The sequence below is a fragment of the Balaenoptera borealis genome (assembly GCF_965194805.1).
Source record: "Balaenoptera borealis genome assembly, chromosome: 16".
Classification (NCBI taxonomy): domain Eukaryota; kingdom Metazoa; phylum Chordata; class Mammalia; order Artiodactyla; family Balaenopteridae; genus Balaenoptera; species Balaenoptera borealis.
Window position 1 is genome coordinate 47,408,818 of NC_138872.1, and position 27,834 is coordinate 47,436,651.

Consider the following 27,834-nt stretch of genomic DNA (forward strand, 5'->3'; position numbering starts at 1 on the left):
CAATGATCCTTTCTGCCAAAAGTATATTTTGTCTGCTATTTATATAGCAACACTAGCCTTTTTTTGGGATGAGATTTTGGCTGGCACCTTTTTTCCCCAATACTTTGACTTTAAATCCTTCTGTGACTTTATATATTAGGTGTGTCTCTTATATATAAAATATGACTGCTGTTTGTTTTGTTCTGTTTTCAGCCAATCTGCCCATCTTTCCCTTTAAACTGAAAAATTTGTTCAAATACATTTGATTACTGATATAACTGAACTGTTTTCTATCTTTTAATAGAAACATTTTAATATGTTCTATGTTTTCTGTTTCTTTTTTCTTCCTCCTTTCTTGCCTTCTTTGAGATACAGTTTGTTATAAATTTCTTGTTCCATTTTCCCTCTATAGATCAGAAGCTATAATCTCTACACCTATCTTTAAATGATTATTCTAGCCACGTTAACATATATTTCTAACAAAGTCTTTACCCTCTGCTCCAGTTATCAACTGACATGTACCAAACCACCCCTAAGCTTAGTGGCTTAAAACAATTCATTATTATCCCTCATGGTTCTGTGGGCTGGCTGGGCTTGATTGAGCAGTTTTTGGTTGGGGTCTCTCAGGTGATGGCAGTCAATTGGCGCTGATGGTCGGAGTCACCTGAATATCCAATGTCTAGAACGGCTCCACTCATACTGTTAGCAGTTGATGCTGGTTGTTGGCTGGGAGCTCGGCTGAGGATGCCAAATGAAGCACCTGCGTGTGGCCACATCACTTGAGCCTTTAACAGTATGGCATCTGGGTTCCAAGAGGGAGCATTCCAGATCCCAGTGGAAGCTGCAGACTTCTTATCATCTAGACTTGAAGTCATAAAGCATCACTTTTGCTGACTTCTATTGGTTACACAGGGCCAACCCTGATTCAGGGCAAGAAGGGACTACAAAAGGACTTAATGCAGGACATGTGGCTCATGGGAGGGAGGGGGAGCACCTTTGAATACTAGCTACCACACCCTCCTCCTGAAAAATATCTTAAGAGAACTTTCAATCTAATCACATGACTCCCAATTTATCTGCTATTTTTGTCCTGTATTTTAACTAACTTATTATTCATATCTGATAACTTACCATTTATATTTAATACCTATATTAGATTAGTCATTATTAATGTTATTATTTTATACAAGCTAGATTTTTTTCATATTTGTACATATTTTTGTTTACATTCCTTCTTTTATCTTGGGTTTTCCAGCTGAGATATTCTTCCTTCTGCCTAGAGTATATTCTGAGGAACTTCCTTAATTCAGAGTTCACTGGTAAACTAGTTTTTGTTTGTCTAAAAAATGCATTCATTTTCCCCTAGATTTTGAAAAATTGTTTCTCTAGGTATACAATTCTAGTTTGATGTTATTTTCTCTCCAATAATAAAGACATTCCACTATCTTCTGGGTACCATTGTTGCTAGTGAGAAATCATCATTAGTCTTATTTTTAGTTGTTTGCAGGTAATTTGTCTTTTCTTTATAGTTATTTTTCAGATCTTCTCTTTAGCTTTGGTGTTTTGCTGTTTCATTATGATGTGGTTAGTTGTAGAATTCTCTGTGTATTTTTCCTATTTGGGATCCATTGAGTTTTCTAGAAGAATTGGTGTTTCTCAACAATTCTGGGAAGTTCTCAACCATTATCTCTTCAAATATTGACTCTTGCACTTCTTATTATCTCCCTTTAGAAGTCTGATTAGACCTATTTGTTAAATTTTTTGTCTCTGTCTCTTTGTGCTGAATTCTAGGTAATTTATTGGTATTGATGCTCCAGTTCACTACTTCTGTCTTTAGCTGTGTCTATTACGATGTTTAATTCATCCACAGAGCTTTTAATATTAACTCTATTTTTTTCTAGGTGGTCTATTAGACTTTTTTCAGTTCTCATTTTTCATTTTTATGGTCTTTTAAAATATATCTTCTCACTTTAGACAAAGTAAGCATAGTTATTTTATATTCTTTGACTTAATATCTGAAGTCTTTGAGAGTCTGATTCTGCTGTATGGTTTTTTGTTGTTGGTGGTCACTAATGGTGAATGTCTCCTTGTATATTTGTGATTTTCGACTGTGAGCTCATGTTCCTTGGAATTTTACATGTGAGTATTATTTGAAGTCTGAGCTGAAGCTCCACCCCTTCAGACCTGAGCTGTACTTATTCCAGTGGGTCTCCTGGACACACTACTAACGTGCAACCACTTTTAATCAAATTCTCCACTTCCTCTACTTTATTCAGTCTATGGGTAAACTAACTTAGTTTTGGTGGTCTGAAAATGCATTCATTACTTGGGAAGTTTTGAAGCTTTTGGGGACCATGCAGATAATTAACACAGACCTTGAATCAACATGTGCTTATGAATTCTTGGGGGAGGCTTTATCCCCCTTCATTCATGCTGAGGTTGAAACAGGCTAGTTTCCTTACTTTTATGCAGTGGGTTTGTCTCCATCCTTACAAAGAACAGCACAGTTTTATACAAAGAAATCTAATATTTCCTTCCTTAAGTGGATGGAGTATTTATCTTCTGTTCTTTGCAAACCTGTCAAAACAAAACTATGAGGTTTCTAGAATGCAGCAAAAATCCTCAAGGAGAAAGTGGCATGGGTTCCTGCTATTGTCCTGAAGTTTCTGATTTCATTTTGACAATGTTCTCTGCACAGTCCGTACGTGTGTGTGTGTGTGTGTGTGTGTGTGTGTGTGTGTGTTTATGTATCAACATGTTTCCATCCAGAGGACATCATTAAGGTGTTTAATTCACCATAATGCCAAAAAAAATGAAATCATTTCATTGTTATACATATTTTTAAAGCATTTTTATACACATATCGTTCTCCAACAAAACTGTGCCAAATTTACATTACATTCATCAGTGTGGTGATCAGAAACTGCAAATTTTAATGTCTCAGGCTGGCCTAGTTTAAACATTTCAATTGTATTTAACCTGAAGCTTTATGAAATCCAAAACACTGTGCTCTCTCTTACCATTTTCAATAAAAATAATGAGGAACAGCTTATAGGATATTCATATTCTGGTGTCTAAAAAAACAAAACAAAACAGGGAGAAAAAAGATTTAAAAAAAAAACCCAGGCATATTTTGAAGATTAGAAGAACATTTCAACAGGAGTGGCTAAGAGCACATCCAGGCTTTGTCACTTACTAACTGCTGGACCTTGGGTGGGCCTCCACTCTCTCATCTGTAAAATGGGCATGACAGTGGCTACCTCAGAGTTAAACAAGACGATGTTGGCAAAGCACAGAGTCTGAAAGAAAATAAATTCTCAAAACGGGTAGCTAAGTGACTCTACTAGTGGGTGGGGCAGTTGAGATTTGAACCCTAGTTTGCCTGAATCCAAAAGTCACGAGAAGTCTTTTCAATTTACATGTTGTTATGGAACTTAGCGATGGTTGTTCCCAGAGATCTCCCACTCAGTAGGGCAGACTTTCCTGCTGCCCTTTCCTCGCCACAAGCCCCACAAGGACAAAGGAGTGGAGCCCCTTTGCTATGTACTTACAGAAGAGAGATGATATTAAGACTCCCAAACAGCTTCTGGGTAAATTTTCTAATGAGGTTTTTGATGCAATAAATATCCTGTGACTCTGTTCTTCGGCAGTGAACCACCTCCACCTTTCCTCTTGGAGAAGTGAGTACTGACATTTTTGATCCTGACCCCGAAAGAGAGAAAAACAGCCCACTGTTAGCCTGAGATGACAAGCCAGTCTGGCTTCAGTACTTACGAAACAGGACTTTCCTCCAATTTCCATGTGGTCAGAGCGAGCGTGGCTGGTGGGACGCATCTCCCCTGGGGGTAGGCTGTGACGACTGTCCCCAAAAACCAGTTGACACGTGTCTCTCCAGGAGAATGATGTTTCTGAGGATTGGCCTGTCTAGAAATGTCTGCAACTGTATTCTTTGTTTCCCACAAAGCTGCTTTAAAATATTCAAACAATAGGACTGAAGAACATTGAAAGGAATTATTTACTGATTCAGCGTCTTCATATTTAATCGGCCGCCATGGCACGTGGTGAAGAGTTACAGGGGAAATACAGTTGCCACCCATGGTCCATACAGAGTTCCCCAAACTGGAGCCCTGAGGGGCAGCAGTCCTGAGAGGTATTTTGAAGGGAAAAGAGTCCTGTGGTCAAATAAGTGTAAGAGATGCTGCTTGCAAAGGCCTTCCGCAGGGGCCGCTATGCCCATGAAAGTCTCTGGGAAGCTCCAGGATAAAGCACCTGCTTTCTTTGTAGAACTCAGCCTTTCCCACAGCCAATCTGAGGAGACTCTCTAATGACAGCAACGGTGGAGAGTCTCATGTTCAGAGAGACACGGTGGGGATGCTGCTGACAGAACAGCAGGCAGCAAATGAGCTCAATCTCTCTCTCGATGTCTCGAGGCCTCAGTGTGTGTGTGTGTCTCTCCCTCTCTCTCTGTTTCCTCTCCTCCCTTCCTACCTCCATCTCTCCCTCCCTTCCTCTCTGTTTACTCTCTCCTTTTTTCCTAAGGAAAAACATCTTATTATGTTCTTAGCCATTGGGAAGTTCATTTCCGCCATTGCACTGACTCTAAGAGCAGCGTGGGGACTTCCCTGGTGGTGCAGTGGTTAAGAATCCGCCTGCCAATGCAGGGGACACGGGTTCGAGCCCTGGTCCGGGAAGAACCCACATGCCGTGGAGCAACTAAGCCAGTGCACCACAACTACTGAGCCTGCGCTCTAGAGCCCGCGAGCCACAACTACTGAGCCTGTGTGCCACAACTACTGAGCCCGCGTGCCTAGAGCCCATGCTCCGCAACAAGAGAAGCCACTGCAATGAGAAGCCCACACACTGCAACAAAGAGTAGCCCCTGCTCGCCGCAACTAGAGAAAGCCCACGCGCAGCAACAAAGACCCAATGCGGCCAAAAATAAATAAATAAATAAATATTTTTTAAAATTTAAAAATTAAAAAAATAAAAATAAAAAGAGCAGCGTGGAGCGTTTCCAGTGCTCTGGAAGGCTGCCCCATCCAAACGTAAGCACCATTCTGACTTCCATCACACAGATGCCCTTGGCCACTTTTTGAACACCCTATAAATGGAATTATACAGTGTGTATGGTTTTCTTTCAAAACACAGTATTATATCATTTGGCTTTTTGATGTTGCTGTTTAGATATATTCTTGCACAAATTTCATGATGACTGTATTCCAATAAAATTTTACTTTATGGACACTGAAATTTGACTTTTATAATAGTGAGTGTATCCTGAAATATTCTTTTGGTTTTTTTTCAATGGTTTAAAAATGTTTTTTAAAAATTCTTAGCTCATGGGCCACACAAAAATTAGATAATGTGCTGAATTTGGCCTATGGGCTATCGTTTCCCGACCACCAGAACAGTATTTTAAAAATACAGAGGTAAAAATAATCATTAACCTAGAATTCTATACCTACCTGAATGATCATTTAAAAATGAAAGTGAAATAAGACAATTACTACAAAGACTGAGAGAAATTACCATTCAAAGAACCTGGTTGAAAGGACTGGTAAAAGATGTATATCAGGAGGAAGAAAATTAAAATCAGAAAGGAACAGAATACAGATGAAACGCTGGGGAGAGACTAGTAAACATGTATGTGTATCTAAATAAGCACGGATGGCCGGAAAAAAAAAAGTAATAATGATGATGAATTTTGCTTTAAAAACAATAGGTGAATTGAATTACCAGACAATTAAAAACTTGTGAGGTGGAAGGAAGGCAATCAGAAATAAAACATTCTAAGGTGTTTGAATCTTTTAGAGGCAGCTACAGATGATTAAACTTTGTCAAATCAATTGCGTTGAGTTACAAATTTAAGGGAACTCAAGGGAAATACCTTTTTCATCGCTATTTATTTATTTATTGACTTCTCTTTATCGCAGTTATATAAAATCTCATTCAATTTATCCAAGATTTGAAAAATGAGATACCTTTAAAATGTTTAAATAATATGGTGGTACAGAACTATGGCAAATGTTTTTATATCGGTTAGGAATGACTTCCGTTTGAGAAATCAGCATAAAAATTTTTTTGAAAGCACTATTTTTTTGAAAGCAGAGGTAGATGTGATAGTTCTAGGTACATAAATATATACATAAATATATAAATAAGTGACTTGTAACTGTCAAAAATTACCAATGAGCCATCAAGCCATGAAAAGACACAGAGGAATCTTAAATGCATATTACTAAGTGAAAGAAGCCAATCTGAAAAGGCTACACACTATATAATTCTAATGACATGACATTCTGAAAAAGACTCATTGAAGGCAAAAAAAGTCAGTGGTTGCAGAAGCAAAAGGGGAGGAAGGGATGAATAGGTGGAGCGCAAGGATTTTTAGGGCAGTGAAGCTATTCTTTACCATTCTATTATGATGGATACATGGCAATGTATTATTTGTCAAATCCCATACACTGTTCAACACCACGAGTGAACCCTCTGTTAACTATGAACACTGGGTGATGATGATGTGTGATGTGTCAATGTGGGTCCAAGGACTGTAACAAATGTACTACGATTGATAGTGGGGGGGTTGGGAGGTTGGGAGAAATAGGAATTTTCTGTACCTTTCACTCAATTTTTTCTGTGAACCTAAAACTGCTCTATAAAAATAAAGTCTATTATTTAAAAATTCTCTTAACCATTTGTGTGCACATAATTAATTTTTCTGTTTCTGAAGACAAGTCAAGAATTATACCAGCTAACATTTACTGGGCACTTTACATAGATTTTCTCTTTAAACCTGGTGAAATAGATATTATTTTTGTCGTATAGTTATGGACATTGGGGCTAAGAGAATTGACGAAATTAAGACACAGTCACAGAAACTTTAAATATCTGCTTATCTGACCACAAGGCTGGCTTATTTACTAGTACTCTGATGACTTATTTTCACATTTTTCTATTATCTGGCTTTAAAATACCTTCCGTTGCTTTTAGTTACAAGCCTTAGAGTTAATTATTGGCTCACAACTGTCCAGAAACCAAGTGGGGGTAGACCTCAGGGACTACAAAGCCTAGAATGCACCGCGGCGCCGGCCCGCCGAGCCGCCGAGGAGCGCAGCAGATCGCGCTCGGCATGCCCGGAAGGGTAGTTTTCTGGCCGGCCTCTCTTCCCCCGCCCTCGAGCGTCCGGACCGGAGCCTGGTTCCTGTTCCCTTGCCCGGTGCCGCGGCTCCACAGAGCCACCCGTCCTCGCACGGTCATCCCAGTCCCTGAGGCGACCTGGGAATGCGCCCCGGACGCCCCGGAACCTGCTCGCCTCCCTGCCAGGCAGCCAGCACTCCCCACCTCACCTGCAACTCCCAGACGCCGTGCTCCAACCCCTGCTCCGAGGAGGACGCGCAGCCCGGTTACCACAGAAACGACGTTGCCTCCGTCACGGCGCGGGAGGGAGGTCAAAGGTCACTCCAGCCAGTTCCGCTTCCCGTTCCGGGATCCAGCTTGTCGGAGAGCTTTGCGGTGCGGGCGAGGGCTCTGGGCCCGTTTGTGGGGTCTAGGGGTCGCCTGAGTCTCCCGCTGCAGCCATGGCGGCCTCCACCGCGGCCGGGAAGCAGAGGATCCCCAAAGTGGCCAAGGTAGGCGGCGGCGCGGGGCCTCGTGGAAGAGAGGCCTAGGGGAGGGGTTGGCTCCGCCTAGGTGATGCCCGGGGCGGGAGGCGTGTGGTCCCGGGAGCCGGCCCGCCCCGTGCGGGACCGCGGAGAAGCGGGAGGGAAGGGCCAGCCGCTGGGGGGCGGGGGGCGGGGAGGCACACCAGTGTCCACGGGGCCGTCGTGTGGGGAGGTGTTTTGCGGGGGAAGGAGTGGGGTCCTTCAGTACAGGCCAGCTGAGCCGGGCAAGCTCTAGGCGCTGGGGGGCTCCAACGAGGGCGGGCGACGAGCAGTCCTCCAGTAAGATACCTTAAGGGTAAAATGGCAACCTTGCAAAGGCTACTGAGGTCGAGTGGAATATGCCGTGGCATCTGGGCTTGTGTGAGGGGTTTCCAGCGTAAACTTTGCTGAGGAAGAGACGGTTAAGCTGACCCTTGAAGGCGGAATAGGAGTTTCCCAGCTGAGAGTGGAGGGAATGAGAGTAGATGACAAGAGCTGTGTGTTGGCATAATTTAAGCAATTAAACAAAATATCTGATACGCTCTGATATTTCCGTCGGCGGCTAATACTTAGTGAGTGCTTAATATATGTGACAGGCTTTGTTCTAAGCCTTTACAGATACTCTCCCTCCAGTCTGTTTCTGGAGCCTGTCTTTTACATACCCATGTAGATGACCCCGTGAGGTAATGCGTAGAAAGCACATAGCACAGCTTCTGGCAGTTAATGCTCATTAGGTATGAGCCATCGTCATTATCATTATCACCATCATCATTCCACACATGGCATTAAATACTTAATATTTCTTATAATTCAGTTCCATAAACTTTTATTGGGCTCCATGGGTCCCATAGAAATATAACATGAGCCACATAGGTAATTGTGAGTTTTCTCATAGCTGTGTTAAAAAGTTAAAACAGGTGACGTGAATTTTAATTTATATATTATATTTAACCGGTGTAGCCAAGATAGTGTCATTCCAACATGTAAGGAATATAAAAAGTTTAATTAGGTAGTTTATTCTCTTTTTCATATTAAGTCTTCAAAATCCCGTGTGTGTTTTACACTCGCAGCCCAGTTTGGACTCACCAAATGTGATTCATGGCTGCTGTGTTGGACAGCACAGCTCTGAGACCTCAAGAAGCTTACAGTCTAATGATGGGAACTTACTGAATATGTCTTTGAAATGCCATGAAAAGTCAAATGCAGTTATCCACCTGGGGCAGAAATTGAAGAATTCTGTAAATAGAGGTTGAAATGCCAGATAAGAAATGGCACACATCTTGATAAAACAAAACCTTTTGTGAGAATTTTACCAAGGCAGCCTCGAAGTTTATTATTATACTATTCTAAAAGGGAAAACTTGCTGGTTTTGCTCTCTTGTCTGAGGCTTTTACCTATGGCTTTGTAATAGATACCCTGCATAAGATAGAAAATACTTTTTTTTACTTTGTTTCATAGAGAAATGGGAGCATGTCATGCAAAGAGGGCATCTTGTAATAATGTTTATAAAGTTCACATCCAGAAAAATGTTCATTTGTTTCTTAAACCTTGTTGCGAAGAGCACTTGCTAAAAATAGAAATGTCTCCTGTCTTAAAAGGTGAAAAACAAAGCCCCAGCTGAGGTGCAGATAACTGCGGAGCAACTGCTAAGAGAAGCTAAGGAAAGAGAACTTGAGCTTCTTCCACCTCCCCCTCAACAGAAGATCACAGATGAAGAAGAGTTAAATGATTACAAACTAAGGAAGAGGAAGGTCGGTCCATGTGATTTCTTTTAGTCTGTTGATATTGTTAGGAATTTATAGGTCAGAGTTTGAAAAGTTCCTCACTGGTAAGAGAGACTATAAGCTAAGAAGAGGTGAGTGTTTTTTCTAGCCACATGAATAGTATAACTTCTGGTTACCAGGTGATTGCATTGTGCTGAGCTCTGTGAAATATGCCATGAGTTGTCTGTCTTAAAGAAATTAAATCCATCAGAGACAATGTTTGGTGCTGAATCAAAGATGAGTGGAAGTTTAACAGGCAGAACAACAGACAGCTGGAGGAGGGGTGGAATTAGTGAGATTGCATTATGTTCTTTTGTCTGTACCGCCTTGTGTGTTAAGAGGTAAAACCTGGGATCGAGCCACGAGAAGACTTGGGGATCTGATCCGACCTTCTCACCCTAGGATGTGGGATCATTTTAAACTGCTGATCTTACTGTATCTACTTATTAGTTATCCTCAATGAGCTGTGTATGAAATTCTGAGACATTGAGAGGACTTAAATAGGTAAAAACGTTTTCTTATTAGGAAAAGTGTAGAGTATATTAAAGTACCAGTTAGTCGTCATGAGCAATAAGAGAAAATATCAACAATTCTACTAATAATTCTTTTTACCTAAAGTTTTTCTCTTTGTTTGCATGTAAGACTTTTAGGAAGCGCTTGTGACCATAACCTTCTTTAGTAGGTTTCTTATTTCTTAAGGCTTCCAGGATGTAATTTCTCTTAAATAAGAGCAAAATAAATAAACTTCTTAGTACAAAGATCAATAGACAAAAAACAATGTCATTTTTAGTCACTTTCCCTTTAACTTGACCCTTTTTGCCTTTCGCCAGACTTTTGAAGATAACATAAGAAAAAACAGGACCGTGATTAGTAACTGGATAAAATATGCACAATGGGAAGAGAGTCTAAAGGAGATTCAAAGGTAAAAATCACTGAGCATGTAATTGTATAAATAAAAATTCATAAATTACCAGATACTAAAACATAGAAAAAGTTAAAGCACGAGTAAAAGCGCGTGCCTCTGGTAATAATTTTCAAAGTCTGTTCCATGGGACCCTAGGGTTCCTTTGAGGGGCGTGAGGGCCACTGTGGTGGAACAGTCCTGGGGGGGAGCAGTGGAGGCTCTCGCCATGGGCACACACTTTATAGCCAGAGAAGTGCAGTTCCATCTGCTTTCTCCATATTGGGATTTTTTTTTTTTTTTTTTACAATAAAAATTGTTCCACTGAAAACCAGTGGCCAAAAAGATGACATCACAGCCTGAGCCTTCCTGTTGTCCCCCTTTCTGCGTTCTCCCAGCATGCCCCCTGCTCTGGCTGGGCCTGAGAACCTGCTGCTCCCTGAGCACATCTTGCCTCCTCGACCTGACACCTGGCTGTTCTCTCTGCCTGCAGTGAGCATCCTCCCTCCCCACCTTGGCCTCTGGACCTTTTTCCAAGTTCTTACCTACTGCCTGGCCTTTTCCACCAGACGTTTTTATTTCTTTCCCCTCTACTTCCTTGTGCAGACCTTGACTATAACATTTATCACATTGCGTTGCAATTACACGCATGTCAGTCTTTCTCTAAGTCTTGTTAAGGTTCCTGAGAACATCACATCTTTTCACCTTTTTATGCCCAGAACCCGGCTCACGATAAACACCTGACAAAATAGCAGAGCCCTGCAGATGGTTTCAAATGCTTGCCATGTGTGTTGCATGTACTGTTTCTGATACCCTCCAAATCTTGCTTCTCTAGGGCTCGATCCATATACGAACGTGCTTTGGATGTGGACTATCGAAATATTACACTCTGGCTGAAATATGCAGAAATGGAAATGAAGAACCGCCAGGTCAACCATGCCCGAAATATCTGGGACCGGGCCATAACGACTCTGCCTCGCGTCAACCAGTTCTGGTACGTTTCTGATCTAATGAAATGGCTTTTTGTAGACTGCAAATTTCCACATTTTTGTGTATTTATTTTGTTTATAGTTGTATATATATTTAATCTTACATCTTATTTTTTCTTTAAACATACTATCAGTACTTTCTAATGTCCTTTAGTCTGCTAAGTTACAATCTCAACGTATAATAGCTGTGTAATCAGAACAAATTTTGGTTGTAATCTTTTATGCATAAAAATCAGCTTGTCAAACTAAGCAACTTTTGAGGAGAAAAATCCTTTTTTCCAACAGTTGATCCTTTTCAGATTTACATTTTAATAAGAAAACATGTCTGACTTAACCTTTAGGGAAGATAAAGCCCTAAATCTTCTTCATGTTGAACAAAGTTAGAGCTAGAAATTGCCAGAGACTGTGTTTTTCCCTAAGTCATTTGGACCATGACAGATAATTGGGGATGATTTTGTTAAAGGTACAAGTACACGTACATGGAGGAGATGCTGGGGAACATGGCGGGTGCCCGGCAGGTGTTCGAGCGCTGGATGGAGTGGCAGCCAGAGGAGCAGGCCTGGCACTCCTACATCAACTTCGAGCTGAGATACAAAGAGGTGGATCGGGCCCGCACCATTTATGAGCGCTATATCCTTTGAACGGGTCTGTGTGGTGCCCTTTTCCCAGGTGCTGCACTCCCGTGGGGCTGTGGTCTGGTTGGGACATGTGGTCATTGGTGTTGGCCTAGAAGTCAACATCTGCTGCATAGACTTCGTTTATATTTTCTAGGGACACAGGTTGGTCAGAAAAAAAGTTTGTGGTCTGGATAATTGAATCTTTTCCAGTGAGACTTTGGTCTGTTTATTCTTTGGCATTAACACTGTGGTTCCTTGTGGAAGGTGACATCCTAAGGCCCTGGCCGCTGCAGTGGGTCCTGGTTTGTTCTGGGGTGTACGTTGGTCATCAGCACCGGTACTGGAGTTGATCTAGAGGGTCACCATTTACTAGCCGTGTGACCTCAATGCGTCGGGTAACTCCTTGGAGCCTTGGTGTCCTCATCTTTGAAAGGAAAGTAAAAGTTCCCGCTGTGGGCTGACTGCGAAGAGGAGATGGTAACACAGGAAAGCACTCTCAGCAACTTGAAGTAGTTGATTCTACTTTTTCACTGTTCTTGTACTTGTGAATTCTGCTTGCTAAAGTTTATTTGTAAACCCAAAATCAGTATTTGTGGTACTTTGGCAGTCATTTGCAGACAAGCCCAGAGTGATGAAAAATTTGAATCACCCACCAAGACACATGGTCCCAGTTGAGGACAGACAAGACGAGCATCTGCCTTCTGTCTCTGCTCTCCTGCAAGGATGACCGGGGCGAGGGATGGGAGGGGCGGTACAGGGGAGAGAGAGACGCTTCAGCTCTGGGGCCAGCTGGACAGGGCTGAATCCTTTCTCTGGCACCAGTTAGTGGGCGGCCTCAGGCAAGTCACTTAACACTTCTGAGACTTGTTTTCTCTTTCATGAAATAAAGAAAAGAGAATCTACCAACATTAGTTGTTTTTAGGATTTAAAATCACAATCTGTGTGAGATGTGTGTGTGTGTGTGTGTATATCTATGTGTGTGTATGTATTTCCCCTAGGAGCAGTGATATGGTATTTGCTAGGCAGAATGACTTCATAGAACATAACTACTGCGAGATACAAGACTCAACTTTATTATGCAATTTTAACATCTTAAATATGACCACTCATTTTGATATTACTAGTTTAACAACAGCATTTATAGTGCCTGCTTTGTGCCATGCATTATTCTAAGCACTTTACAGATATTGTCATTCAATCCCCACCACAGCCCTGTGACTCAGGAAATTGCTTCATTCTACAGATGAGGAAACAGGCAGGAGAGGGTCTCTCGGGTAGTGATGGAGATGGGATTTAAACCCAGTAGCTACTTTAGAGCCTGTACTTTTTACATCGTTGCCCTATTTGAATGTATTACTACTTTAGAAATTAATTTCTTCACGGAAGGTAGATTAAAAATACATATGTCCTGTGAAGAAGTAAATGGTAATTCAGAACTTTCTCTTGGCTCTGGTTAGAAGTTTTCCTTTTGTGACATGTTTTTTTTTTTTTTCCTTTTTTTTTTTTAAGATTTTTTTTGTCTGTGCCATGCACCTTGCAGAATCTTAGTTATCCGACCAGGGATTTAACCTGGACCATGGCAGTGAAAGTGCCAAGTCCTAACCACTGGACTGCTAGGGAACTTCCTTTTTTTCTTTTTTTCCTTATATTTTTATTGGAGTATAGTTGATTTACAATGTTGTGTTAGTTTCAGGTGTACAGCAAAGTGAATCAGTTATACATATACATGTATCCATTCTTTTTCAGATTCTTTTCCCATATAGGTTACCACAGAACATTGAGTAGAGTTCCCTGTGCTATACAGTAGGTCCCTGTTAGTTATCTGTCTTATATATAGTAGTGTGTGTATGTTAATCCCAATCTCCCAATCCATCACTTCCCCTGACGTTTCCCCTTCGGTAACTGTAAGTTTGATTTCAGTATTGGTGAGTCTGTTTCTCTCTGCAAAAAAAGTTCATTTGTATCATTTTTTAAATTAAATTCCACATATAAGTGATATATATTTGTCTTTCTCTGCCTGACTTAGTTCACTTAGTATGATAATTTCTAGATTTATCCATGTTACTGCAAATGGCATTATTTCGTTCTTTTTTACGGCTGAGTAGTATTCCATTGTATATATGTACTATATCTCATTTATCCATTCCTTTGTAGATGGACATTTAGGTTGTTTCCATGTCTTCGCTGTTGTAAATGCTGCTGCAATGAACATGGGGTGCATGTATCTTTTCAAATTACAGTTTTCTCCAGATGTATGCCCAGATTGCTGGATCATATGGTAGTTCTATATTTAGTTTGTTTTTTTTTTAAACACCTTTATTGGAGTATAATTGCTTTACAATGGTGTGTTAGTTTCTGCTGTATCACAAAGTGAATCAGCTATACATATACATATATTCCCATATCCCCTCCCTCTTGCGACTCCCTCCCACCCGCCCTATCCCACCACTCTAGGTGGTCACAAAGCACTGAGCTGATCTCCCCGTGCTATGTGGCTGCTTCCCACTAGCTATCTGTTTTACATTTGGTAGTGTATATATGTCCATGCCACTCTCTCACTTTGTCCCAGCTTACCCTTCCCCCCTCCCCGTGTCCTCAAGTCCATTCTCTGTGTTTGCGTCTTTATTCCTGTCCTACCCCCAGGTTCTTCAGATCCTTTTTTTTTTTAAATTCCATATATATGTGTTAGCATCTGGTATTTGTTTTTCTCTTTCTGACTTACTTCACTCTGTATGACAGTCTCTAGGTCCATCCACCTCACTACAAATAACTCAATTTTGTTTCTTTTTATGGCTGAGTAATATTCCATTGTATATATGTGCCATGTCTTCTTTATCTGTTCTTCTGTCGATGGACACTTAGGTTGCTTCCATGTCCTGGCTATTGTAAATAGTGCTGCAATGAATATTGTGGTACGTTACTCTTTTTGAATTCAGGTTTTCTATGGGTATATGCCCTGTAGTGGGATTGCTGGGTCGTATGGTAGTTCTATTTTTAGTTTTTTAAGGAACCTCCATACTGTTCTCCATAGTGGCTGTATCAATTTACATTCCCACCAACAGTGCAAGAGAGTTCCCTTTCCTCCACACCCTCTCCAGCATTTATTGTTTGTAGACTTTTTGATGATGGCCATTCTGACTGGTGTGAGGTGGTACCTCATTGAAGTTTTGATGTGCATTTCTCTAATAATTAGTGATGTTGAACATCTTTTCATGTGCATTTTGACCATCTATCTGTCTTCTTTGGAGAAATGTCTGTTTAGATCTTCTGACCATTTTTTGATTGGGTTGTTTGGTTTTTTAATATAGAGCTGCATGAGCTATTTGTATATTTTGGAGATTAATTACTTGTTGGTTGCTTCGTTTGCAAATATTTTCTCCCATTCTGTGGGTTGTCTTTTCATTTTGTTTATGGTTTCCTTTGATGTGCAAGGGCTTTTAAGTTTAATTAGGTCACATTTATTTTTGTTTTTATTTTCATTACTCTAGGAGGTGGAACCAAAAAGCTATTGCTGCAATTTATGTCAGAGTGTTCTGCCTGTTTTCCTCTAAGAGTATCTGGCTTTACATTTAGTTCTTTAATCTATTTTGAGTTTATTTTTGTGTATGGTGTTAGGGAGTGTTCTCATTTCATTCTTTTACATGTAACTGTCCAGTTTTCCCAGCACCACTTATTGAAGAGGTTATCTTTGCTCCATTTTATATTCTGGCCTCTTTTGTCATAGATTAGTTGACCATAGGTGTGTGGGTTTATCGCTGAGCTTTCTATCCTGTTTTCTTGATCTATATTTCTGTTTTTGTGCCAATACCATACTGTTTTGATGACTGTAGCTTTGTAATATAGTCTGAAGCTAGGGAGCCTAATTCCTCCAACTCTTTTTTTTCCTCAAGATTGCCTTGGCTGTTTGGGGTCTTTTGTGTTTCCATACAGACTAAAAATTTTTTTTTTTACTTCTGTGAAAAATGCCATTGATAGGGATTGCGTTGAATCTCTGGGTTGCCTTGGGTAGTATAGTAATTTTGACAATGCTGATTCTTCTAATCCAAGAACATGTTATATCTTTCCATCTGTTTGTGTCATCTTTGATTTCTTTCATTAGCATTTTATAGTTTTGTAAGTACAAGTGTTTTGCCTTCTTAGGTAATAGGTTTACTCCCAGGTATTTTATTCTTTTTGATGTGATGGTAAATGGGATTGTTTCCTTATTTTCTCTTTCTGATTGTTCGTTGTTAGTGTATAGGAATGCAAGAGATTTCTGTGTATTTTGTATCCTTCAACTTTACCAGATTGAGCTCTAGTAGTTTTCTGGTAGCATCCTCGGGATTTTCTAAGTATAGTATCATGTCATCTGCAGACAGTGACAGTTTTCCTTTCTCTCCAATTTGGATTCCTTTTATTTCTTCTCTGATTGCCATGGCTAGGACTTCCAAAACTATGTTGAATAAAAGTGGTGACAGTGGACATCCTTGCCTTGTTCCTGATCTTAGAGGAAATGCTTTCAGTTTTTCACCGTTGAGTATGATGTTAGCTGTGGGTTTGTCATATATGGCCTTTATTATGTTGAGGTACATTCCCTTTGTGCCCACTTTCTGGAGAGTTTTTATCATAAATGGGTGTTGAATTTTGTCAGAAGCCTTTTCTGCATCTATTGAGATGATCATATGGTTTTTATTCTTCAGTTTGTTAATGTGGTGTATCACACTGATTGATTTGCAGATATTGAAGAATGCTTGCATCCCTTGGATAAATCTGACTTGATCATGGTGTATGATCCTTTTAATGTATTGTTGGATTAGGTTTGCTAGTATTTTGTTGAGGATTTTTGCATCTGTGTTCATTAGTGATATTGACCTGTAATTTTCTTTTTTTGTGGTACCTTTTCTGGTTTTGGTATCGGGATGATGGTGGCCTTGTAGAATGAACTTGGGAGTATTCCTTCCTCTGCAATTTTTTGGAAAAGTTTCAGAAGAATCAGTGTTAACTCTTCTCTGAGTGTTCAATAGAATTCACCTGTGAAGCCATCTAGTCCTGGGCTTTTGTTTGTTTGAAGTTTTTAATCACAGTTTCAACTTCAGTACTTGAGATTGGTCGGTTCATGTTTTCTGTTTCTTCCTGGTTCAGTCTTGGAAGGTTGTATCTTTCTAAGAATTTGCTAAGAATTTGTCAATTTCTTCTAGGTTGTCCATTTTATTGGCGTATGGTTGCTTTAGTAGTCTCTTATGATCCTTGGTTTTTCTGTGGTGTCAGTTGTAACTTCTCCTTTTTCATTTCTAGTTTTATTGATTTGGGACGTCTCCCTTTTTTTTCTTGATGAGTCTGGCTAAAGGTTTATCAGTTTTGTTTATCTTTTCAAAGAACCAGCTTTTAGTTTCATTGAATTTTTTTCCTTTTTTTTTTTCTCTCTATTTCATTTATTTCTGCTCTGAACTTGATGATTACTTTCCTTCTACTAACTTTGGGGGTTTTGTTGTCTTCTTTCTCTTGTTGCTTTAGGTGTAAGTTTAGGTTGTTTACTTGAGATTTTTCTTGTTTTCTGAGGTAAGATTGTATTGCTGTAAACTTCCCTCTTAGAACTGCTTTTGCTGCATCCAGTAGGTTTTGGACTGTTGTGTTTTTGTTGTCATTTGTCTCTAGGTATTTTATGATTTCCTCTTTGATTTCTTCAGTGATCCCTTGGTTGTTTAGTAACATATTGTTCAGCTTCCAAGTGTTTGTGTTTTTTAGTTTTTTTCCTGTAATTGATTTCTAATCTCATAGTGTTGTGGTCAGAAAAGATGCTTGATATGATTTCAATTTTCTTAAATTTACCAAGGCTTGATTTGTGGCCCAATATGTGATCTGTCCTGGAGAATGTTCCATATGCACTTGAAGAAAGTGTATTCTGCTGCTTTTGAATGGAATGTTCTGTAAATATCAATTAGGTCTATCTGGTCTAATGTGTCATTTAAGGCCTGTGTTTCCTGATTGATTTTCTGTCTGGATGATCTGTCCATTGATGAAAGTGAGGTGTTGAAGTCCCCCACTATTACTGTGTTACTGTCGATTTCCCCTTTTATGGCTGTTAGCATTTGCCTTATGTATCGAGGTGCTCTATGTTGGGTGCATCTATATTTACAATTTTACATCTTCTTGGATTGATCCCTTGATCATTATGTAGTGTCCTTCCTTGTCTCTTGTAACAGTCTTTATTTTAAAGTCTGTTTTTTTCTGATATGAGTATTGCTACTCCAGCTTTCCATTTGCATGGAATACCTTTTTCCATCACCTCGCTTTCAGTCTGTATGTGTCCCTAGATCTGAAGTTGGTCTCTTGTAGACAGCATATATATGGGTCTTGTTTTTGTATCCATTTAGCCAGTCTGTGTCTTTTGATTGGAGCATTTAATCCATTTACGTTTAAGGTAATTATTGATATGTATGTCCTTATTGCCATTTTCTTAATTGTTTTGGATTTGTTTTTGTAGGTCTTTTTTCTTCCCTTCCTCTTTTGTTCTCTTGTGATTTGATGACTGTCTTTAGTGTTGTATTTGGATTGCTTTTGTGTGTGTGTGTGTGTGTGTATCTATTGTAGTGTTTTGGTTTGCAGTTTCCATGAGATTCTGATATAGCAGTCTATGTATATATATATACAAGGTTGTTTTAAGTTGCTCGTCTCTTAATTTCAAGTGCGTTTCCCATTTCCTGCATTTGTATTCTCCTCTTCTCACAGTTGCTGGTTTTGATATCATATTTGTGTGTGGATAATTTCCTACCTTTACTTTATGTTTGCCTTTACCAGTGAGCTTTCCCATTTCTTGTTTGTAGTTGTGGCCTTTTCTTTTCCACCTAAAGAAGTACCTTTAGCATTTGTTGTAAAGCTGGTTTGGAGGTGCTGAATTCTCCTAGCTTTCGCTTGTCTGTAAATCTTTTGATTTCTCCATCGAATCTGAATGTGAGCCTTGCTGGGTAGAGTATTTTTGGTTGTACGTTATTCCCTTTCATCACTTTAAATATATGGTGCCACTCCATTCTGGCCTGCAGAGTTTCTGCTGAAAAATCAGCTGATAACCTTATGGGGATTCCTTGTGTGTTATTTGTTGCTTTTCCCTTGTTGCTTTGATATTATTTCTTTGTATTTAATTTTTGTCACTTTGATTAATATGTGTCTTGGCCTGTTCCTCCTTGGGTTCAGGTCGGAGGGGGCTGGGCCAGGAATCGGGGTGTTCAAGCCCACCCAGGCGGGAGTCCCTCCCAGTGCGCGTGGAGGCAGGGCCTGGTACGTGGGGAAGGAGGCTGCAATGGCAGCCTCAGTTTCCTCCACAAACGTTCCTGGTTGCGGAGCTCCAAACTCCTGTCCCTCCAGGCTGTCTCTGTGCAGCCAACGGCAGTCTTCTCCCCGGATCTGCTCTCCAATGCCACGTTCCAGCACCCAGCCCCTTCTGCACCGGCAGACACACATCTCAGGTTGGGGTGTGCAGGGCTGAGGCAGGGACCATCTGTCAGTCACACTCTGTCCTGCCTGCCACAGACCAGTTGTTGTGCTCTTCTGCAGTTCCCTGAAGCTCCTCTTCTGTCCCAGCTGATCTCCCCACCAGGGAGGGGGCTTCCCTGGGTGCGGGAACCTCCCCACTCCTTCAGCTCCCCCAAAGGGGCACAGGTCCCATCCCCCTTCCTCTTCTTTTTGTTTCTTTCGTCCTACCTGGTTACGCAGGGATCTTTCTTGCCCTTTCAGGTGTCTGAGGTCCTCTGCAAGTGTTCAGCAGGTGCTCTGTGAGAACTGTTCCATTTGTAGATGTATTCTTCATGTATTTGTGGGGTGAGGTGAGCTCCATGTACTCCTATTCAGCTATCTTGACTCCTCCCACATGTTTTTTTCTTAATCAGTAATTCAAATATTAATGTTACTGAGCAGATACTACAAAAACTGCCATTTGTTGAGCACATTCTTTTGGCCTGAAATTGCTAAGAGCTTTACACACATTTTTCTCATTTAAAGTTGGCAGTCATCAAATGAGGTTGGTTAGTATTATTTTCCTCTATTTATAGATGATAAAACTGAGGCTTAGATAAGATAAATGACTTGTCCAGATCACATGGCTAGTCATAGGCTTCAGCTTTTTCGTGGCTCCAAACTGCTGTTTGTACCACTCCTAAAATACTGAGTAAGCATTGGAGGAGGCCACACAAACAAGACACGGCCGCTTGGGTGGTCACAGGTTAGTGGGTCTCCACCTTTGTACATGTTTTATCACCCCTGTAGCCACCCATAGTGTGTGTTGTTGAGGTTCTGGGTTTGGGTTTTTGTTTTTTAAGCCACATTGTTCTGCCTGGTTTTTCTTTAATCCCGCTCACTTGTTCTTGTGCACCCTGATGTGAAGAACTGGATCAAGTACGCCCGCTTTGAAGAAAAGCATGGTTACTTTGCCCATGCGCGGAAGGTGTATGAGAGAGCTGTCGAATTCTTTGGGGATGAACATATGGATGAACACCTTTATGTTGCCTTTGCCAAATTTGAGGAAAATCAGAAAGAAGTAAGTAAATTTAAAGGAACTTGATTATGTTGCAGAACAGCTTAGAAAAGATTACTTTTTGTGCACATTGAGTTCACTTATATTTTCTTATTCACTTATCCTTGGAGAAAATGCTTTCAAAATATGAAAATGTGATTTCTGAAGGAAAACAGCATATATCTGGCCAAGCTGCAGATTGGGAGTTAGTGATTATGGATTATATTATAACTGTCTTAATTTTGTTGTGCTCTGCTTCAAAATTAAGTCTTTAAACCTAGAATGAGACTATTACCTATAAACTGAGAGTCATTTGATACCCTGATTAAAGGGCTTTACAGGTAATGAACCTGGGAAACAAAAAGCCCAGAGCCCTCAGTACAGAGAACAGAATATGAAATGGAAACAGAGATTGCCCCAGAAGAAGTCAGTTATTTTCTCCCATAGTATGTATGGAAAATAATCCTGTAATGTAGCTCAAATAATACAGGATTGGGAGGGGTTGGCTGGGATCTGAGTGCAGGGTCTTGCACAGGTCCCAGAGGTGAGTTCAGATTCCTCAGGCTGGTGGGAAGTGTGGAGGGTCTTAAGCAGGAAGTGGTCGGCTGTCATCTGTGCTGTGAGGGGAGCCTCTGGCTGGTTCATGCAGAGTGTATTGGGGGGAGGACGGCAGAGTGGGCATGGGGGCGCTTTTCACATGGTCCAGGGAGAAATGGAGGTGGGTCGGCAGGGGCCTAGGGAGAAGTGAAGAGCTGTGTTGAGGAGGTAGAAAGGGCTGGGCTGTGGAAGCAGCGAGTGTGAGGAATGCAGGAGAGAGGAGTTGGGGAGGCCCCTGACAGAGCAGGTGTGTGATCAGGGTGGGGGGTGTGACTCCCCAGGATGGGGGGAGTCTGACAACGACCCAGCTGGGTGGGAGGAGCGAGCTCGGGTGAGTCTGAGATGTGCGGACGACGTCCAGCTGGCAGCGTTAGGAACACTGTTAAATGTGGGGCTCAGAGGATAGTGTCTGTCCATCCTGGCTGAAAGTACCTCAACAAAAGGGAGAAGAAAAGTCATACTTTGCACATTTTGAGGCCTCATAATCTAACTTACAAGTAATGTTTTATGTCATAATTACTTTTCAAGTTGTGGCTAGAATGAGAGTGCTGTGTTCTGGAAGATAATCATCCTGTCTGCTTTCAGTTTGAGAGGGTACGAGTGATCTATAAGTACGCCCTGGATCGAATTTCAAAGCAGGAAGCCCAGGAGCTCTTTAAAAATTACACCGTCTTTGAGAAGAAGTTTGGTGACAGGCGGGGCATTGAAGACATCATCGTGAGCAAACGGAGGTTCCAGTACGAGGAGGAGGTGAAGGTGAGCGCTGGCGGTGAGTCGTTGTGCTGGCAGGGACCTGCTGGCTAGTCCTGGGCGACAGCATCGCTCTCCGTCATGTGTCTGCAGTAAATTGGCGTTCCAGGTGGGGAGGTAAACGGGGCTGGTAGAAAAGGCAAGCAGACAGCGCTTGGATTTGCTCTGCCACTCGCATGTTGGAAGTCACTTTGTTGGTTGCTGATTGTACACAAAGAACTTGAGCAAAAGCAGTCTGAAATCCATTTGAGCTCATTTTTTAAAGAAGATGGAAGAGTCAGAGATTGATCGAAAAAACCCATTTTTATACATTACCTTTTGGCTTAATTGCTTGAACAAAAGACGTATTGTAGTTAGGGTTCCATTCTCATTTCTGTCTGTAACGTACTATTTTGATTTGAATTCAGAGGTAGTAGTGTTTTCCTTTACTGCTCTGCTCTGTATTTTAAAATACTTCTGCTTGGCCAAATTGATTAAGATATCTCCAAACAAAGGACTAAGTCTGGTGTTAAATGGGGTCAGCGAGATATGTTCAAGACGTATTGCTGTTAATTGAAAAGACGGGTTTTGCAGTTGTGAGCATGGTGTGTAATTCCATCGGGGTTTTAAATCTAGGCATAGTGCTGTGGAGTCACATATGCAAACAAAGACACTTATGGAAAAAATAGATGTCTGTTTTCATAGCTATAGATACTGGGAGGTGTACAGAATCAATAGGAAGCTGGAGGAGCAGGCTTGGAAAATGGGCGGGAATCAGGGCAGTTGCAGAAAGTCCTGGAGCAGGAGATGAGACAGTCACATTTCACTCTGGCCGGGAATGACTGACCCACCAGTGGATACTGCTTCCACAAACCAGTTCTCAGTGTGCTTCATCTCCACGTCACCCGCTCGTGTGCGCCAGACCCTCCAGCAGGGGTCCTTACTCAGCCAAGTGTGGTGGCCGCCGGGGTGGGAAGATGGGGGGGCTGGCACCCTTCACCCTGCGGGGGAGAGGCACCCAGGGCGCCACCGGAACAGGGGCCGCTCTGGTTACCGTTTGCTGCTTCATTAGAAAAACAAGAGAGCAGAAAACATGAGTTGTTATCGATCTTTATGTATTTGTCTCTAAGTCATCTTTCCACTCATACCTTCTTGAAAAAAAATGAAAAATTGGTATAGTCCAAAAAAATAAGCTGTTGTAGATACAAGGGGCTTTGCTGGGGGACCTCTGGCTAACAGTTTGTCTTCTATAGTCCTTTTCCTTTTCTATTATAGAATCTCAAGAATGGTATTTTTAAATGAAATAGCCTGTAAAGTCTAGAAAAAAGTTGCTAGAGTACAGAAAGTCAGCCTGCTGCCTTCTTTCAGCTCACATAGTCTCACAGGTGCAGCTCTGGGTTTGGTTTCTAATTATTATTATTATTATTTTTTTGAATATCTTTACATTTATTTATTTATTTCTTTTATTTTTAGCTGTGTTGGGTCCTCGTTTCTGTGCGAGGGCTTTCTCCCGCTGCGGCAGGCGGGGGCCACTCCTCATCGCGGTGCACATGCCTCTCACTGTCGCGGTCTCTCTTGTTGCGGAGCACAGGCTCGAGACGCGCAGGCTCAGCAATTGTGGCTCACGGGCCCAGTTGCTCCGCGGCATGTGGGATCTTCCCAGACCAGGGCTCGAACCCGCGTCCCCTGCATTGGCAGGCAGACTCTCAACCACTGCGCCACCAGGGAAGCCCTGGTTTCTAATTATTAACCTTGTCTTTCTAGGCTAACCCGCACAACTACGACGCATGGTTCGATTACTTGCGCTTGGTGGAAAGCGACGCAGAGGCAGAGACGGTGCGGGAAGTCTACGAGCGAGCCATTGCCAACGTGCCGCCCGTGCAGGAGAAGAGGCACTGGAAGCGCTACATCTACCTGTGGATCAACTACGCCCTCTACGAGGAGCTGGAGGCGAAGGTGCAGAGCCGAGTCCTGGGGTGGGTGGGGGCGGGCTCCTACCCCTGTGCCTTGGCCCTGCTGGCGCGCTGCGAACTGATACCACATTTTATAAGGTTGTTTGTTTTTTGTTTTGTGGGGTTTTTTCGGCTGCTTTGGGTCTTTGTTGCTGCGTGCAGGCTTTCTCTAGTTGCAGGGAGTGGGGGCTACTCTTTGTTGCGGTGCGCAGGCTTCTCATTGCGGCGGCTTCTCTTGTTGCAGGGAGCACAGGCTCTAGGTGTGCAGGCTTCAGTAGTTGTGGTGCACGGGCTTAGTTGCTCCGCAGCATGTGGGATCTTCCTGGACCAGGGATCAAACCTGCGTCCCCTGCATTGGCAGGCGGGTTCTTAACCACTGTGCCACCAGCGAAGTCCCCTCTGCCACATTTTAAACTCTATACACCTGTAGTGGACACAGGGGAGGTGGTTTTTAGTTTTGCTGTATTTTTTTTAAACCTTGAGGTGCAACAAGGTTATTACTTGGAACTTGAAAGGGAACAATGAACTAGCCCTTAGTTTCATTATTTATAGTTTCCTCATGAAGAGGGATCACAGCTGGATTGCACATGCTTACTTTTAGCAAATTTTCAGAAATTGGTTGTGTGTAAGTTAATAGGAAAAGGTTAACTTTCTGCTGCTGATCCGAGACTGTAGAACATCTTTGTTTCTGCCATCAGGCTAAAGAGTTTGAGGGCTGTATTGTGGGTGATTCTGTGATCAAAGTTTGATGGCCAAAGGCAGTTCAATTTTGATCATAAATGCAATCAGTGTTTGAAAATAACTTGTAGAAACATATTCAATGTTAGGGGTGTACATTTTTATTAGTAATAGTGAAATTGGTATTAGTAATAGACATGAATATTTTGTGCAAATTTCGTATCCTAATGCAGGATCCCGAGAGGACAAGACAAGTTTACCAAGCCTCTTTGGAACTCATTCCTCATAAAAAGGTATGTTTGCTCTTAAGTGTTCTGTTCCAGACACATCAAACTCCTGCATCTGTTACTTGTGAAATAATTCAGTGGAATCATGTTTATTGATTGGCTCTTCCCTGTGCTAGGCTCTGTGGAAAACATAAATAAGAATAAGATACACTCTTTGTCTCTGAAAACAGCTTACAGTCTAGTTGAGCGGACAGCCTGTGTTAAGTGACCAATGACTGATACAGATGCTAATGGAGAAATTCCAGGAGGATGGTAATCAGAAGAGACTGAGCTCAGCATGAGAGGGCACAGCCAACCGGCTGCTGGCACCTGCATGGTCGTCCACAGGCGCAGGGAACACGCGTGTCCTGGGAATGGTTGACACGTGATCTCTGTGTATTTCCCAGCATGAGAGACAGAGGTGTTGACCGAGTTGCCTTCTAGAAGAGAGGGGCGTATTCTGCCTGATCACAGCACACCCACAAACAAAGCCGCCTCTCAGTAGGGGCTGCAGAGCCCTGTGTTATAATGAAGTGTCTAGATGACTGTTCCTAATTTCTGGCAAATATTGTCATCTTAGCTTATAAATGAGAAGATATGTCCATCCTATCTCTGAAGCTTTAGGGAAGTTCGTCTGTGGCCCTTGTTAATTTAAATTTAACTTACGTGAGTTTTTGTGCTTTTGTTTTCTAGTTCACATTTGCCAAAATGTGGTTACTGTATGCACAGTTTGAAATAAGACAGAAAAATTTACCATTTGCCAGAAGAGCTTTGGTGAGTAAAGAAAGGCTCAAGATGCATCATGAAGTCCTTTGAGAAGGAAATTAAAATCTTAATGCTTACAGGTTATGTAATTCCTCCTGAGAAGGCAGCAGAAACACTGTGCCTTTATAACCTGAGACTTGTTCGAAAGCACGGCCTTTGAAGAAAGATTGGGTGATGATACTTAAGTTATTCTGTGTCAACATTGAACAGTTAGAGCTGCCAGTTACCAGATCTTTCCTCCGGCTAGAGACATTGAATCTTAGATCTTTAGTATTCTGATCCTGTACAAGATTTTTGGTGTATTAAGTGCACCTTCCTCTTAACAAGTGTTCTAAAATTTCTTAATAGGATCAGATGCAGCTGTCCTTCTGGTAAGCTACTCTCACCCTGGCTGTGGGCAGCAGGGTTCGTCCCTTGATTATCCTTTTACTCATGGGAGGTGTTGTCCATCTGACATCCGCATTCACTAGGACATCCTGAGAAACCAGGTGAAATTCAAAATAGTTTTCCGAACGGTTCTGGAACACTATCTCTTGCGAAACAGGCCCACTTGACAGCTAAGTGAATTGGAAGGTTTCCTTTGGTCTCTGTCGAGCCAGTTTGAGCAGTGCGATACTGCAGAGGGAGAGGGTGGTGTGCCATGTTGACGTGCCAAGGCTCTTGCTTAGCGGAGAACAGCTTCTAGGCTAGGCTGAGGATGTCTGCACACGTCAGACCCACTCGGGCATCACAGTGGTCGGTTGTCTTCTTTTCCAGGGAACTTCCATAGGCAAGTGTCCAAAGAACAAGTTATTTAAAGGTTACATAGAACTGGAGCTACAGCTTCGAGAATTTGACAGATGCCGGAAGCTTTATGAAAAGTTCCTGGAATTTGGGCCTGAAAATTGTACCTCTTGGATTAAATTTGCAGAATTAGAGACAATCCTTGGCGATATCGAGAGAGCCCGGGCCATCTACGAGTTAGCCATCAGTCAGCCACGCTTGGACATGCCGGAGGTGAGGCCCACGGGGTGACTATGGCTTTATCTTAGATGCTTGCCCAGTGTTACCTCAGATGACCTTCTGAATATGTGTGCCTCTTAAAGCATAAAGACCATCTCACCTATAGTCTTTTCCACTCAGATTAGGACTTCCTGTTTTGGAGACAGGAAGCAGCCCTCTCTAGTCGGGTAGCACAGCACAGCACAGCCCCACTGTGACACCAGGATGAATTGGGATCTTATGGGTGGGATCTTCCTCCCTTTCTCTTAACAGAAGGCTAAAGAGGATGAGCCCAGGGCAGTGCAGTCAAGGCCACCCGGAGAACAAGGGAGGTAAAGGTTGAGACTGCACAGCCCGGGATCCCTCTGGTGCAGTTTTGCCTGGATTAGGCTCTCACTAAACCAGGATGTTCCTGGAGGTACCACTGCCCCTGTCCAGGCCGGCCCGGCTGGCCACAGGGCCTGAAATCATCCCGTCAGGATCTAAGCTTGAGCCGCGAGGTGGCGCCAAACCACAGCTAGGACAGCGCGAACCTCTCAGGAACCACTGAGCTCGCACAGGGACTCTTGCTCGGGTGTGACCCTGCACTGAGCAGTTCACCAGGCCCCGCCGACTGCACTGGGCAGGGCTTTATGTGTCACTGGTCCCATCACTTGGCCTCAACCACTCCACAGACTGCGGCCTCCAGGCGTCCGGGCCACATCTTCCTGGTCCCTGTGCCCTGACGGGCTGTGCCAAGCGGGTGGGCAGCTGTGCCCTGGATGCTTGTTGAGTTGGACTCAGGCACATCAGGGAATTTAGAATGGAGGCAAAAACGGTGTGCAGTGGCTGATCCAGGCCTGTTTTCTCCCCGCAAGTCCTTGGTATGTGGCAGCCTCAAGACAGTGCCTGGGAGGTTTGGCAAGTTTCCCTGCTCTTCTTGGTAAGTCCAGAAGAGAATCTGAAAATGAACCCAAGGTCTTTTTTCTTATAATGTAGACTCTTAGCCAAATTTTGGCCAGTCTGTAAACACCAGTATTATTTCTTGTATCCACATACGGTCTGTTCCTTAATTGGTCATGAAAGTTCTAGGTTCCTAGATTTCCTAGATTGGAATGCTAGTTAGGCTGTGCTTTGGATAGGAGCATGTTGCTTCTTAAATGTCAAGACTGATCTATGAAGTTATCTTTCTTAGGTGCTTTGGAAATCATATATTGATTTTGAAATTGAGCAGGAAGAAACTGAAAGAACACGAAATCTTTACCGACGATTGCTTCAACGGACACAACATGTCAAGGTATCCTGTGCTTTGTGGGTTGTCTTTGATTTTGCTTGAATCAGCAGTCCAGAAGAAATAGTGTATTTATATATTTTAAGTGTGTGGGATTTTTTAATATATTTATTTTAAATGACTTCCTTTTACAGAGAGCTTGTGAGTCTCAGACGACTTTGGAATGTTAAGCTTATACCAGGTCAATATTTATACTGCGTGTAAATAACTTGGATACCGTAG

The 27,834-nt window shown here is 42.2% G+C and overlaps 2 protein-coding genes across 5 annotated transcripts in view; one reads left to right on the forward strand and one right to left on the reverse strand.

Moving 5' to 3' along the window:
* Nucleotides 1-7,392, reverse strand: part of CFAP61 (cilia and flagella associated protein 61) — a 258,593-nt gene extending 251,201 nt beyond the window's left edge. For both annotated transcript variants that reach the window (XM_082359538.1, XM_082359537.1), the window contains exons 1-2: nt 7,326-7,392; nt 3,531-3,681 (exon numbers count right to left, since the gene is read on the reverse strand). In XM_082359538.1, the coding sequence (XP_082215664.1) occupies nt 3,531-3,673 (143 nt within the window). In that variant the 5' untranslated portion in view covers nt 3,674-3,681; nt 7,326-7,392. The remainder of the gene's footprint in view (nt 1-3,530; nt 3,682-7,325) is intronic.
* Nucleotides 7,393-7,440: 48 nt separating this feature from the next.
* CRNKL1 (crooked neck pre-mRNA splicing factor 1) overlaps nt 7,441-27,834 on the forward strand; it is a 28,733-nt gene continuing 8,339 nt past the window's right edge. For all 3 annotated transcript variants that reach the window (XR_014235519.1, XR_014235520.1, XM_082359546.1), the window contains exons 1-12: nt 7,441-7,607; nt 9,218-9,370; nt 10,213-10,304; nt 11,119-11,277; nt 11,736-11,902; nt 20,220-20,398; nt 21,557-21,727; nt 23,465-23,656; nt 24,564-24,623; nt 25,290-25,370; nt 26,118-26,357; nt 27,517-27,618. Coding sequence is in view for 1 of the 3 variants with exons in the window: in XM_082359546.1 (XP_082215672.1) it covers nt 7,557-7,607; nt 9,218-9,370; nt 10,213-10,304; nt 11,119-11,277; nt 11,736-11,902; nt 20,220-20,398; nt 21,557-21,727; nt 23,465-23,656; nt 24,564-24,623; nt 25,290-25,370; nt 26,118-26,357; nt 27,517-27,618 (1,647 nt within the window). In the remaining 2 variants the exon portion in view is untranslated. The remainder of the gene's footprint in view (nt 7,608-9,217; nt 9,371-10,212; nt 10,305-11,118; nt 11,278-11,735; nt 11,903-20,219; nt 20,399-21,556; nt 21,728-23,464; nt 23,657-24,563; nt 24,624-25,289; nt 25,371-26,117; nt 26,358-27,516; nt 27,619-27,834) is intronic.